We start from the raw sequence: 13,251 nt of genomic DNA, 5'->3' as shown, positions 1-13,251 counted from the left end.
CCTTCAGCAGAGCCCATATTTCAGTGATGGTTAGACTAATTGTGAATGCATGTAACTCATCTTTCATTTTTTAGTTCCTAGGATACACTAATAGAGTGAGTAGGGTTTCAGGATTTACCGTAGGAATGTAAGCAGTTGGTGGTGATATGAATAAACAGGTCTGCCCATTCTGTTTTTCTTACGGGAAAGAGAGGTGGAAAATATAGCCCTGGCTACTACAGAGTAGACAAGGTCTTTTACTGTGCATTGTATGCACATTTTTTTTTTAGTGCCATGTTGGACTGGACTTGTATAAGGAAACAAAATCTATATTTATTAAATGCAATGTGTGAGATTCATCAGAATCAAAAATGTTTTATATCTAAGGACACCATCAAGGAAGTGAAAAGTAAACAAGGAGGGAGAAAATATCTGTAAATCCTATATCTGAAAAGTGTCCAGAGTCCAGAGTATAGAAAGAACTCCGGTAAGTCAACAATAGAGAGACAATAACCCTATTAAAAAATGAGCAAAGGATTTGAATTGGAATCATCCCAAGATCTACAAATGGCCGGTGAGCACATGAAAAGATGTTCAGCATCATATCACTTGGGAAATGCAAATCAAAGCCACGAAGATACCACCTCACACTCACTAGGCTATAATAAAATTTTTTTTTTTTTTTTTTTTTTTTTTTTTTTTTAGTGAAAATAAGGATTGGTGAGGATATAGAGAAATGAACACTGGTGTTTTGTTGATGGGATCGTAAAATGGTGCAGCCACAGTGGAAAACTGTTGGGCAGTTCTTCAAAAAGTTAAACACAGAGTTACCATAAAACCTGTCAATCCCACTCTTAGGTATATACCCAAGAAAACTGAAGACGTGTGTCCACACAAAAGCGTGAACAGGAATGTTCTCGCAGCATTATTCCCAGTAGTCAAAAAGTGGAAGCCCCCTGCGGCACCTGGGTGGCTCCGTCAGGTCAGTGTCTGCCTTCGGCTCACGTCATGATCCCAGGGCCCTGGGATGGAGCGAGTCTGCTTCTCTCTCTCCTGCTGCTCCTCCTCAGTGCTCGTTCTTTCTCTCTCTCTCTTTCTCTCAAATAGATAAATAAAATCTTAAAGAAGTGGAAGCCACCCAAATGTCTATCAGCTGATGAATGGATAAACAAATGTGTTACATTCATATCCTAAAATATTATTCAGCGGCAATAAAGGCATGATGAACCCATTCATGCTACTACGTGGATGAATCTTGAAAATCTCGTACTAACTGGAAGGAGCCAGACACAAAGGGCCATTCGTTATATGGTTTTGTTGACACAAAATGTTTGCAGTAGGCCAACCCATAGAGCTAGAAGGTAGATTCGTGGTCGTAGGGGTTGGGGGCGGTGGGGGGAATGGGAGTGGCCGCCGATGAGTGCAGGAGTTCTGGGGGGTGATGCAAGTGTTCGGGGCCAGGTGACGGGTCGTGCAATCGTGTGGATACACAAACACACTCTGCCGAAGTAATACTGGCTGATGAGAACCTTTTCAGCCTACAAATTAAGCAAAAAGAAGAATATTAAAATGATCAGAAGTCCTCAACCATTTTGCTATCTGTCCTTTGAGGCCTTCTTCTAGGCCTACCTAAGCCCAGGGAATACATAAAGAACCATTTCGCGAGTGAGCTGTGTCAGAGTGACAAGGCCTCAGCTGCTTGAGGGGTTCGGAAGGAATGCTTGGGTCCACCACCTGTGTGAGCGCACCTGCACGGAGACGTGCGCCTGCAAATGGGCAGGACAGGACCTCGCGACCTGTGCTCTCTCAACGCCTCTTACACGAGCAAACGTGACGCAGCTGTGTAGAGGGCCTGGGGTGGGACACAGGCCCCACGGGGCGGCTGGAGGGAGACGCGGGTAGAGCGTGGGTGGGCGTCACCACCTGTTTGCTTCATCGATGGCGGGTGCCAGGAGGTCACCTGCGTCCGCATGAGCCTCGGCAACAGTAAAAGCTTGGTGACAGGAGCTACCCTCCCCGTCTCCCACCTGCTTTGTCCCTGCCTGGCCAGCCACGGGGCACATTTTGGGGTGAAAGAGGTGTGGATTTCCAGTAGTTCTGGAAATTGTGGTATTTTTTCTGATTTCAGGAAAGCGAGCTGTGCTGAACCCCCATTCACGGCCCCTTGGTTACTCTCCCTTAGAACACGACAGTCCTGTCATGGTCACCCTGACTTCGAAAACCACATTGACTTGAACGCTGTATTTTGAACAAAACAATAATAATGAAAATACAGGAAAATATTACACAGCATTTCCTGCGTGACGGACGCTGTCCTTAGGGCTTCACCGCGTCGCTTCACGTCATTCGTCGAGGCAGGTGGCATTGTGACCTCATTTGGCAGGTGCAAACCCAGGGCGCAGGGAGTGCAGCGGCGCAGCAGGGTCTCGGGGCAAGGCCTCCAGCTGGGGCTCCCCACCCCCCGGCCAGAGGGCCGCTGGAGGTCAGGGGGCCGCTGCAGGCCAGGGGGTGCGCTGCAGGTTGGGGAGGTCGCTGCAGGTCAGGGGGGGGCGCTGCAGGCCGGGGAGTTCGCTGCAGGGCGGGGGGCTCCTGCAGGTCGGGGGGCCGCTGCAGTTCGGGGGGCCTCACTTGGGGCCGGGGAGCCGCTGCAGGTCGGGGGGCCGCTGCAGGCCAGGGAGGTCGCTGGAGGTCAGGGGGTCGCTGCAGGTCGGGAGGCCGCTGCAGGTCGGGGAGGTTGCTGGAGGTCAGGGGGCCGCTGCAGGTCGGGGGGCCGCTGCAGTTCAGGGGGCTGCTGCAGGCTGGGGGTCCGTGTGCCCTCAGGTGCAGCCACACCCGGGTGGCCTTGGAAGCGGCACCATGCTCCTTTAGGAGGACGTTGTGTTGGTGTCTGTCATTCGTGTCCTGTTTTCTCGGGGTGCCCTCAGGCAGGGGCCCAGCCACCAGGCACCCCGATTTTCTCTATTTATTTTGTTTCATAATATATTTACTCTTGATCTATTTTTTTTTGACAAAATGATTTTAGAATTATTTTGTCATAGTTTTAAAAAAAATCTCACGTAATATTTGTATTAAAGTTTGTAAACAGGGGATCCCTGGGTGGCTCAGGGGTTTAGTGCCACCTTCAGCCCAGGGCATGACTCCAGGGTCCTGGGATCGAGTCCCACGTCGGGCTCCCCGCATGGAGCCTGCTTCTCCCTCTGCCTGGGTCTCTGCCCCCCACCCCCGGTCTCTCATGAATAAATAAATAAAATCCTTAAAAAAAATTCGTAAACAGAATGTCCAACTGGTGTTTATTTCTGCCGCTTTCAAATACAGTGACTATCTCACATGCTCCCTGTGGGGGCAATAGAGTGATGGTATTTGCAAAAGAGTAGAACACGAGGGACAGACGGCAGGAAAGCGGTAAGAGGGCAAGCGGTGGCACGTATGAATGACGACATGCATGCACATTCTTAGTGAGCCGGACAGCTCAACCTAGTAAAAGACTTTACTGCTCTCGATTTTAATCGAAAAGGACAGAACCAGAATAAAGGATGCAATGCTGACTGCTTAGTGCTACGCTGATGCTCTAACCTCATTTATCAGTTTGACTTTATACACCTTGACTCAGTCTGTGGAAGACTGGGGTATCACCTAGCGCTAACAGATGCGGATTCAGGGCCCAGACCGTCTCTGTTGGAACCAACTCCTCTACTTATTTGCTGGACTTCAGTTTGCTCAGGATGGGATGATCATAGTGCCTGCCTCATAGGGCTGTTGGGGGGATTGCTTGATGGACGTAAGGGGCTTGAACAGCACCCAGCCAATACGGTTAGTTACGCTAAGGGGATCTGGAGCTATAAGATGATACTCTTTGTTTTGGGAGAGGCCAATTTACCTGCCTTCTTTTCCTTCCTTTTCTTCCTTCCCTTCCCTTCCCTTCCCTTCCCTTCCCTTCCCTTCCCTTCCCTTCCCTTCCCTTCCCTTCCCTCCCTCCCTTCCTTTGCCTTGCCTTGCCTTGCCTTGCCTTGCCTTGCCTTGCTTTGCCTTCCCATCCCATCCTATCTCTTCCCATCCAATCCCTTCCCTTGCCTTCCCATCCCATCCTGTTTCTCCCATCCTATCCCATCCCATCCCATCCCATCCCATCTCATCCCTTCCTTTGCTTTCCCTTCCCTTCCCTTCCCTTCCCTTCCCTTCCCTTCCCTTCCCTTCCCATCCCATCCCATCCCAAATCTGAAAGCCTCGCCTGTGTGGGTTTGCTTGGGCACCATGACCCAGGGGTGCCGCACTCTCATACATGGCGTTCCCAAGGAAATGCTCCTGAACCGTTGTGCCTGCCTTCCGCCTTGGTGCATTCTGGCTGACATCCCTTGGCCTCCTGGCAGAAATACCTGGATTTCATTAAAACCCAGTCTCTCCTGAGGCCATCTCTGCTGGATATTAGAGGGGACTGCTACCCCACCAGGGGAGTTTTAGCTACCTAATGAAGAATAGATTGGGGCTGGACTGTTCGACATGCTCTCACATTACCATTTAGAAGGTTTCTCTCCCTCTCGACCCACCTGCCTGTGCCTGTGGCTTCCTGTGGTGCCCGCAGCTCATCCGACCAGCGCAGGGGCTCTGCTGGGCCCCCCAGGGTTTCCTCAAGTTGGACACTAAGATGAGTCTTGCTTCATATTTCAGGTGCGAGTTCCCTCCCGTTGTCCCAAGTTCTGGCTCCCAGGCCCCCTGTATGAGTGACGCCTCGGTCTGCCATGGAACCTGGCCCTGCCCTGGCCTGGCTCCTGCTCCTGAGCCTGCTGGCTGATTGTCTGAAGGCCGCTCAGTCGCGAGACTTCACAGTGAAAGACATTGTCTACCTCCACCCTTCAAGTAAGACTCCTGTTCGCTTTGCTGCTGAAATGTCGCTTTACTTTAAATAAGATGTGAGTTGGGACGCCCGGGTGACTCCGTGGTTGCGCGTCTGCCTTCAGCTCAGGTCATGACCCCGGGGTCCCGGGATCGAGTCCCGCGTCGGGTTCCCTGCGTGGAGCCTGCTTCTCCCTCTGCCTGTGTCTCTGCCTCTCTCTGTGTTTCTCATGAATAAATAAATAAAATATTTGAATAAATGAATAAAATCTATTAAAAAAAAAAGATGTGAGTTGAAAGACAGGCGAAGGCAGCCTTCCATGCAGGGGAAACTTTGGATGATTTGATTGGGAGGGTGCGGGTGCCCCCAGAGATGTATGTTTTGCTCTCACCTTTTAAATAGGGTGTTTGTTTTTTATTCCAAGGCAGATTGTTAAGGCTTGTTTTCTCTGTTCGCAGCACAATCGCTCCGATGCTGAGCACCCTTCCCTTTAACTTGTGCCAGCTCCCAATCGGTTATCAAAGTGAACTGGCGTGTCCTGGGAGGAGGGTGTTTGTAAAAAGATCAGTTCTTTACAGGCAAGATAATAGCTGGTCTTCCTGTCTGTGCGTCGAATTCTCAGTTTCAGCGTTGTTGGCCTCCCGCTACTTCCTATTCCGTATCCCTTTTGGTTTCCTGTGTTTGAGAATCATCTAGGGAGCGCGTAGTAATGTAGGTGCCCAGATCCCTTCCCTGGGTGTCTGATTGCACACGCCTGGGATTGTACCAATGAATTTTTGCTTTCGGCAAGAATTTCAGGTGTTTCTCTTACTCGTATTCTAAGGATCACACTTCGGGAAACAGCAGTTTAACTTCTGCTTTTGGCCTCCATCTCTCTGTTTATCTTCTCCCTCTCTCTTATTTCTGTCTGAATCCTCTTCTGCGTGGCCCCGGTGGTAGGGAAGGCTGGGTATATTGGGTGTATTTTGACCTTTACCATTTGCCCTGAGGTATGTTACTCTTCTGAAATGTTCCATTCAGCAAATGTTTTTCGAGCGTCTACTGAGTGCCAAGCATCGTCATAGGGCATGGGAGGTATAAAGGCGAATAAAACATGGTTCTTGCTTTTGAGGATCTTATAGTCCAAGTGGAGGCAGTCTCCACCCAGTCAGAATATTTCATGTGTACGTGTTCTGGTGTAGATGACAGGGGTTCCGAGGAATGCACAGGGGCTTGGATCTTGGGTCCGTGGCTCGCTCAACTGCTTTGTAGCCTTCTGGCCTGAAATAAGGTCCCTAACTTTGTGAAGGTTAAATAAAGGAATGTGTGCAGAGCACTCAGCAGAGTATGAGCCAAAGTAAATGCTCAATGAAATTTAGAGGCATCTTGTTAGGTGCTCATTTCTACATTTCTAGAGTGGATGAAATAATACACACTCTGGTGCATTATTTTGTGGACCAGAGATAATATCCATAAGATACGAGGCACCTACACGTGAGGCAGTGGGATGTTTGTTTCTTTTTTTTTATATATATAATAAATTTATTTTTATTGGTGTTCAATTTGCCAACACACAGAATAACACCTAGTGCTCATCCTGTCAAGTGCCCCCCCTCAGTGCCCATCACCCAGTCACCCCCACTCCCCGCCCTCCTCCCCTTCCACCACCCCTAGTTCGTTTCCCAGAGTTAGGAGTCTTTATGTTCTGTCTCCCTTTCTGGTATTTGTTTCTTATGACGTTGTTGTAAGTGAGTGAGATGGTAAACTGAAGTTGCTGAAAATAGGTCTCTCTAATGTTTTAACTCCAAATGTACACTTGACAGGCAGCAAGTAGTCCCTTCAGATTTGCTGCTATTGTACGCTCTCACCAGTAAAGGCTGGTGCCTACTGGTTAACTGTGTGGAAAGAGTATCTGGCTGCTTGTTTCTACGGGACTGTTTATTTTAATGATCATGGAAAGAAGGTGCTTTTTGATACTTGCCATGTTCTCTGGAATTGCATTTTGGTCTCTTCTCCAAAGAGCCATGCTTTTTTATTAGACTTGGTGAACAAAAACCTAGATTTCAGTCTCAGTTTTGGTTGCGAAAACCCTCCGTTTCTATGGGATTCTTTGTCCGCTTCAGTGACAGACTCAGTAGTCACTGGGCCGAAAAACAAGCCTCCTGTGAGGCTGTGATTGTACACAGGGTGGGGAGGAAAATCAAGGGGATTAGATTTGAGTGAACAAGACTAAATCACACACGCCGACCACTTCTGTGCCAGTGTTGTGACGGGTCAGTGCCTGGGATGAGTGGGCCCCCTATGTGAAAAGTCCTTTTCAGAATGGGATCTCTAAAGGATGAGCTCTGCAAGGCCAGAGGAGCAATCAGTCTTGCCCTCTAGAGGTTGGCAGGAAAGTTCTGCTCATGTGGCCTATGTTAATTAAATAGAATTAAATAGGATAGAATTAAAAAGAATTCACCATATGGGGTGTCTGGGTGGCTCAGTCGATTGACTGGCTGACTCTTGGTTTTGGCTCAGTTCATGGTCTCAGGATTGTGAGATTGAGCCCCGGGTAGGGCTCTGTGCTCAGCGTGGAGTCTGTTTGAGATTCTCTCTCTCCCTCTGCCCCTCCCCGTACTCACATGCTCATGCACTCTCTCTCTTTCTCTAAAAAAAATAAATCTTAAAAAAAAAAAAAGGATTCACCATATAGAAAGACTTGGTGGGGTCTTCTGATGTGATTTGGAGATATGGAGGCCAGAAGATATCGGTCCTAAGCTAGATTATACAGAGATGATTCCCTGGAAGCTCTGGGCTGAATTCTCGCTTAGAGTCTCCATGACTGGTCGCGGGGAGTAAAAAGTCTTGCTGGATTGAAGTTACCGTCAACAGTTCCTACTCCACGTTTCTCTGCACGATCTCAGGACTTTTTGATGTTTGTTTGCTTCTCTTAGACTTTAATTTTTTTAAAGGTCATGGTCCTCTGCCCTTGAGCAGCACCCACTAGACCAGGTTTAGAGGGAGTGATCTCTCTGCAAATCAGCAGGTTTCTATAGAATATAGACCATAAATAATAGGTGAGGGAAGAGTGGGATTATCTTGGCTTTGAATTATTAATATAATCACCTCACTTTGTAGATGGAAGCCCAAGTAGCTTTCCCCGGGGTCAGCAAGAGAGCCAGATCCCATTAATGTTAGATACTGCTCAGAACCTACCAGAGGAGAAATCTGTGATGCTAGAGATGTTGAGAAGACACACAAGTTTTCTACACCACATGAACAAATTCATTTTCCGTGGGCACTAAGCAGTCCTCAGAGACCATAAGCGAAGTGAGGTGAGATTGGAACCTTGGTTGGAAAAGTTCAGCATCCCATGACTCATCTCCTTTGATCTCTGGTTCCCTAATTTTTGTGCGTTTTTTGTTTGTTTTTAAAGATTTTATTTTTAAGTAATCTCTATACCCAGCGTGGGGCTAGAACTCACAACCCTGAGATCAAGGATTGCATGCACTACCAGCTGAGCCAGCCAGACACCCCTTGGTGCCCTAGTTTTTGAGGTTTCTGACCTTTAAAAAAATCAACTTCATGGCTTTCAAACTTGAGGCACTGACCTCTATAACGTTCTGTTCTGTAATTTGTATGTTTTTCTTTCCTTTTTCATTTGAAAAATGATGAATTTCCTCCCACCCTATGATTAAAATACCAAAGACCAATAAAACCTTCAAAACAGGAGTTAGCATTCAGAGAAACGGAGTGATTTCTTAGGTTTCCAGGCATCAGACGAGATAGTGGAATTTAGTTAGCATCCTAAGTGGTTGCAACCTGTTCTTGGCCTCCATTTCTTTACTTCTAATAGAAACCTCTCCTGAGAAATCCAATTTTCCTCTGGCTGCATATTCTGAGTCTTTCCTTAATCATGTGGAACAAAGAGCTGTGTCCCTGCGGGGGGCTTGTTTATGCCCAGAGAGTGAGCCAACGCAGTTTCTTCACAATTCTGTACCGCATAAGTCTTAGGAAGTGAGCGTTCTTTCTAAAAAGGTACCAGAAAATGCATTTCTGTCAGAAATATGTTCATAGCATTCAAATTATCCTGACAATATTTTGTCGCTAGATGGACTCAGAAGGGAGATCAATGTATCAGATTTCTAGAAATTTTATGTTTGCATGCAGTTTCCAGAAACAATGGAAATTAGTTTTGCAAGAATAAAACAGGTTTGGATGCGTTACACAGCGGCACACATTTTAAAACAAGATTCTCTTCTCACCACAGTTTTGATGACTGAAGGCCTTTGTCCAGGCAAAAGTTCCAAGAGATGGAAACAAAGCTGGAGTCTCTTCCATGGCCTTACGAGTGAATTACAGTGGTTGAACCTCGGCTGACCGTAGGACTCTAATGGACCGATTATATTACAGGAAGTAACTGGGCGCTTTGGCTTTTCCTTTTTTCTTTACAATCATCTACTCTTGAGGGACCAGGGACTTATGCCCTGAAATGCAGAACACTAAGCTTATTAACTCTGTGATCAAGAGCCAAATTAGATTCATTCACAGCTGAGGCCACCACGATTTGAAACTTTACTTGCTCTGTAGTGCTTTGAAGTAACAAAGAAGAAAATAACACATCTCTTAGGAACCTTTTTCCTTCCTCCTAAAAAAAAGAACTTCTTTATCAGATGCGGTATCAGTTAGCGAGTTACTGGAGACAGTTGCTCATCTGTGGACCTTAGTTTTTGGTTAAATATTTCCAGGGCGAAGAATTTAACCATTTACTTGATATTGTGCTATAATTGGCCACTTGAAACGGAGTCTGTTTGAAGGGATTTGTCACAGAAAAGAGTTTGATGATTCACCCATCGGTACTACCTGCCAAAATGCAGGTACAAGTTGCTGAAAGCAAATATTTAGACGGTTGTGGTTGAGACGCACGCAGGTATGACGTTGTAGATTTAAAAGTAAAACTCACTGAAAAGGAGATCCCTTGGTTGAGTGTCAGAGCCGGTGCTGATAGTCATGCCCGAGATAAATGACTTGAAGCGAAGCTTCGTTTCGCCGCCGTAGTGTTCTAGCTCATAGTCCTGTTTAAATTTTGATGTGCTTTGGGTTACTTGCAGAGCCCAGGCCTACTTGTGTAAGAAATAACAGTATTTAGTGGAATATGTCACCTGTCTAGCAAAAGATCATTTGAAGAGTCCAGTAAATAATCTAAATTTGGGAACACCACAACTTCTTAGTGCCAAGTTCTCAAGAAGTTCATTCTTGTCGTGGCTAGATCATCAATCTTCATTCAGAGTTCTTAATTTGTCTCTTTGATGGGAAAGTTTCCAGCAATAACTAATCCAACATTCCGGTGAAGAGTTTTACTGGCTGTAGTGACATATAAAATTGGACGCTCTCGTGAATTAATCACACCTGCTGCAGTGGCACGGCCGGCTTGCAGTCCTAAACCTGGGGGAGTGTGATGATAATTTTTTGAGAATTACTTTTCGGTGGCAAATCATTTACAACCTTCCTTTTTTTTTTTTTCCCAAGACTCTGATAATTCCTCAAATTTTACAAGCCGTTTTGAAGTTCCTTTAAACCTACTTACGTATTATGTGTTTTTACATTGATGGTGAAACTAGTTTTTTCATGTATCCAGTAGGACGGCGTCTTAGAATATTTCGTATGGATTTTCTCATAACAGTGTTTGTCAAAATAAGCTCAGTGTCCATAAGGATATTGAGCGGCTTTGGAATGTAAGGACCTGCTTGTTTTAAATTCTTCGGGCTCACACTTGAGATATCTTCTTATGTAAGTAGAATCTCTCCATTCCGATGTAACCCACCTATCTGGATGGTGAGGTGTGGACACATAAACGTTATTTGTGTGTCATTTTACAAGATCTTTTTTCCTTCTGTTTTGTTATAACCGTATGAAGGGGGAGCGTGTATCCCCGTAGTGAAATTTCCTCCCTGGGAGCTGCGGCTCTAAGCTGCCTCCCGTCCTCTTGTTTTCGGACAGTCCGTGCCCTCACTATCATTATCTCCCAGAATTTGAGTCCCCGACTATGTGGAGGAACATAGTTGGCCTCTAAAAAGTTCCAGTTTCTTGCCTTTTTTAGACAGGTTGTGAGTTTTGATCATGTTCGTTTCTTGGATGGGGTCAGGCTCAGCTGTGAAATGGTATGAGCACGTACAAGGACGGTGGCTATTCTGTGCAAGGTGAGCACCAGAGTTAAAGCTGGCACATCATTTTGGCCTTAAGCTGCTGCCTCCTCCTTCATTTATTTTTGATAACACACTTAATTGCTTCCATGTGGGCAAAGCAATTTACCCTGAGATGATTATTTCCACCAGTGGGATACGCAGGCTCGGCCATCTGCGAGGGAGAACAGTTGGCTCCTGCAGATGAAGTCTTTGAGCGCTTGTAATTTTGAAAGAGGCCAGGTAATTTTACCAATTAAAAAAAAATGTGAAAGTTCTGTTTATGGAAGGCAAAACTCTAAGTTGATAAGCAGCGAGGAAAAGCACATGAGTGAAAAGGACAGAGACGACCTGACATTCATTCCTGGCACCTGACATTCTTGGTGGACGCTCGGCCTTAAGTGCCCACCAGGTCCTGCGTGTGCTGGGCATGCGCTCTAGACTGGGACTCTAACCGGACGCCTCTCTGTCCGAGGGTACACGAAGGCAAGATACGAGCACCTAGGACAGTCTCTTCGGAAGGTAGGAAGGGGCAGGAATTCAGGGGTGAGGAGAGGATGGGCTAGGGAAGGCTTCCTGGGATTACGCATCCCTTAGGCTTGAGCTAGAGGCCTGTAGGGCCTCCACATCCACCACGTGGCCTCAGCGTGCTGCCCCATGGACATCAGAGACGGGCCTGCTACGGCCTTCGGAGGGTCCCCTCTGCACAGCATAGATTTTGGTCACGAAGACTCTTTTCTTAGCTGCTGCTTACTGTCTCCAGGATTCTTTTTTTTTAAGATAGATTTTATTTATTTATTTATTTATTTATTTATTTATTTATTTATTTATTTATTTATTTATTTATTTATGATAGACACAGAGAGAGGCAGAGACACAGGAAGAGGGAGAAGCAGGCTCCATGCAGGGAGCCCGACATGGGACTCAGTCCCGGGACTCCAGGATCACGCCCGGAGCTAAAGGCAGGCGCTAAACCACTGAGCCACCCAGGGATCCCCGTCTCCGGGGATTCTTAACCATGTCAGGGCAACCAGATAAAAATACCAGGTTGAACCAGAGATATTGCCACTTTTTAGGTCAAAATGGTCAAACATAAGGGCATTTTTAATGTTTCAATCTAATATTTATATTTACATGTTGACATGTCTATGCGAGTTGATGCATGAGAGTAAATCATTGGATGTCTAGAATGCCTGTCTTTAGTTGGAACTTTTATTGGGATAGTTGTACATTCGTAAGCAGTTATAAGAAGTGACATAGAGGGATCCCTTGTTTACTTCACTCAGTTTCCCCCAGTGGTAACATTTTGAAAAACCAGGTTATTAATGTTGATGTAATCAATCTACTCGTCTTATCCAGACGTCCCCAATTTTACTTGTGTTCATTTGTATGTGTATTTAGTTTGACACAGTTTCCTCACATGTGTAAGTCTGTGTCCCTGCCACCGTATGAAGACCCTAAGCAGTTTCAGTAGCACAAGAATCCCTCCTATCAGCCCCCCCTCCACCTTCCTCTCCCCTGATGCCCCAACCACTCCTATCCTTACCCCCTGGCAACCACTAAACTTTCCTCTATTTCTAAAATGTCATTTTTCAACTGTTGTATAAACGGAATCCTACAGTATGTAATCTTGGGGGACTGTTTTCACTTCGCATAATTCCCTGGAAATTCATCCAAGTTGTTGAATGTATTAATAGTTCACTTTTGTTGCTGATATTCCATAGCATGGAGGTACCGCACGCAGTGTGTTTAACCACTCTTTCATTGAAGGACATCTGGATTGTCTCCAGTTTTTGGCTATTACGGCTGAAGTTGCTGTGAATATTTGCATACAGGTTTTTGTGTGAATATCAGTTTTCATTTCTCAGAGATGAGTGTCCAGGAGTGCAATTGCTGCTGAGTCAGATGGTAGTTACGGGTTTAGTTTTTAAAGAAACTGCCAGGCTGTCTTGAGAAAACTTTTGTAAAAAGATGACCATGTCTGACTTCAGGATTTTGTGCTCAGTCTAAAAAAAATTAATCTTTTTCTTGATCCTTTTTCTAGCCACACCATATCCCGGTGGATTTAAGTGTTTCACCTGTGAAAAGGCAGCAGACAATTATGAGTGCAACCGATGGGCTCCAGACATCTACTGTCCTCGAGGTAAATTCTCAGTAGACAGATTGGGGTCCCCAGAGCTGCCTGTGAGCGAACCACCTTGTTGACTTGATGCATAGATAGAGAGAGGCATGCTTGCGATCTCAACCACTTCTCCTGTCTGAGGCTATTAGTAGATCTTTTCTCATCGACTTATGATC

General features: G+C 46.1%; 1 protein-coding gene across 5 annotated transcripts in view; it reads left to right on the top strand.

The window, feature by feature from the left end:
* The window catches only part of LOC129514597 (ly6/PLAUR domain-containing protein 6), a 121,241-nt gene that overhangs the window by 89,388 nt on the left and 18,602 nt on the right, over window positions 1-13,251 (top strand). For all 5 annotated transcript variants that reach the window (XM_055333326.1, XM_055333322.1, XM_055333323.1 and 2 more), the window contains 2 exons: window positions 4,645-4,833; window positions 12,998-13,096. In XM_055333326.1, coding sequence (XP_055189301.1) covers window positions 4,716-4,833; window positions 12,998-13,096 — 217 coding nt within the window. In that variant the 5' untranslated portion in view covers window positions 4,645-4,715. The remainder of the gene's footprint in view (window positions 1-4,644; window positions 4,834-12,997; window positions 13,097-13,251) is intronic.

Source organism: Nyctereutes procyonoides, unplaced genomic scaffold (assembly GCF_905146905.1).
Source record: "Nyctereutes procyonoides isolate TBG_1078 unplaced genomic scaffold, NYPRO_anot_genome, whole genome shotgun sequence".
Classification (NCBI taxonomy): domain Eukaryota; kingdom Metazoa; phylum Chordata; class Mammalia; order Carnivora; family Canidae; genus Nyctereutes; species Nyctereutes procyonoides.
Note: the sequence above shows the minus strand (reverse complement) of the source record. Positions and strands in the feature narration are given on the sequence as shown.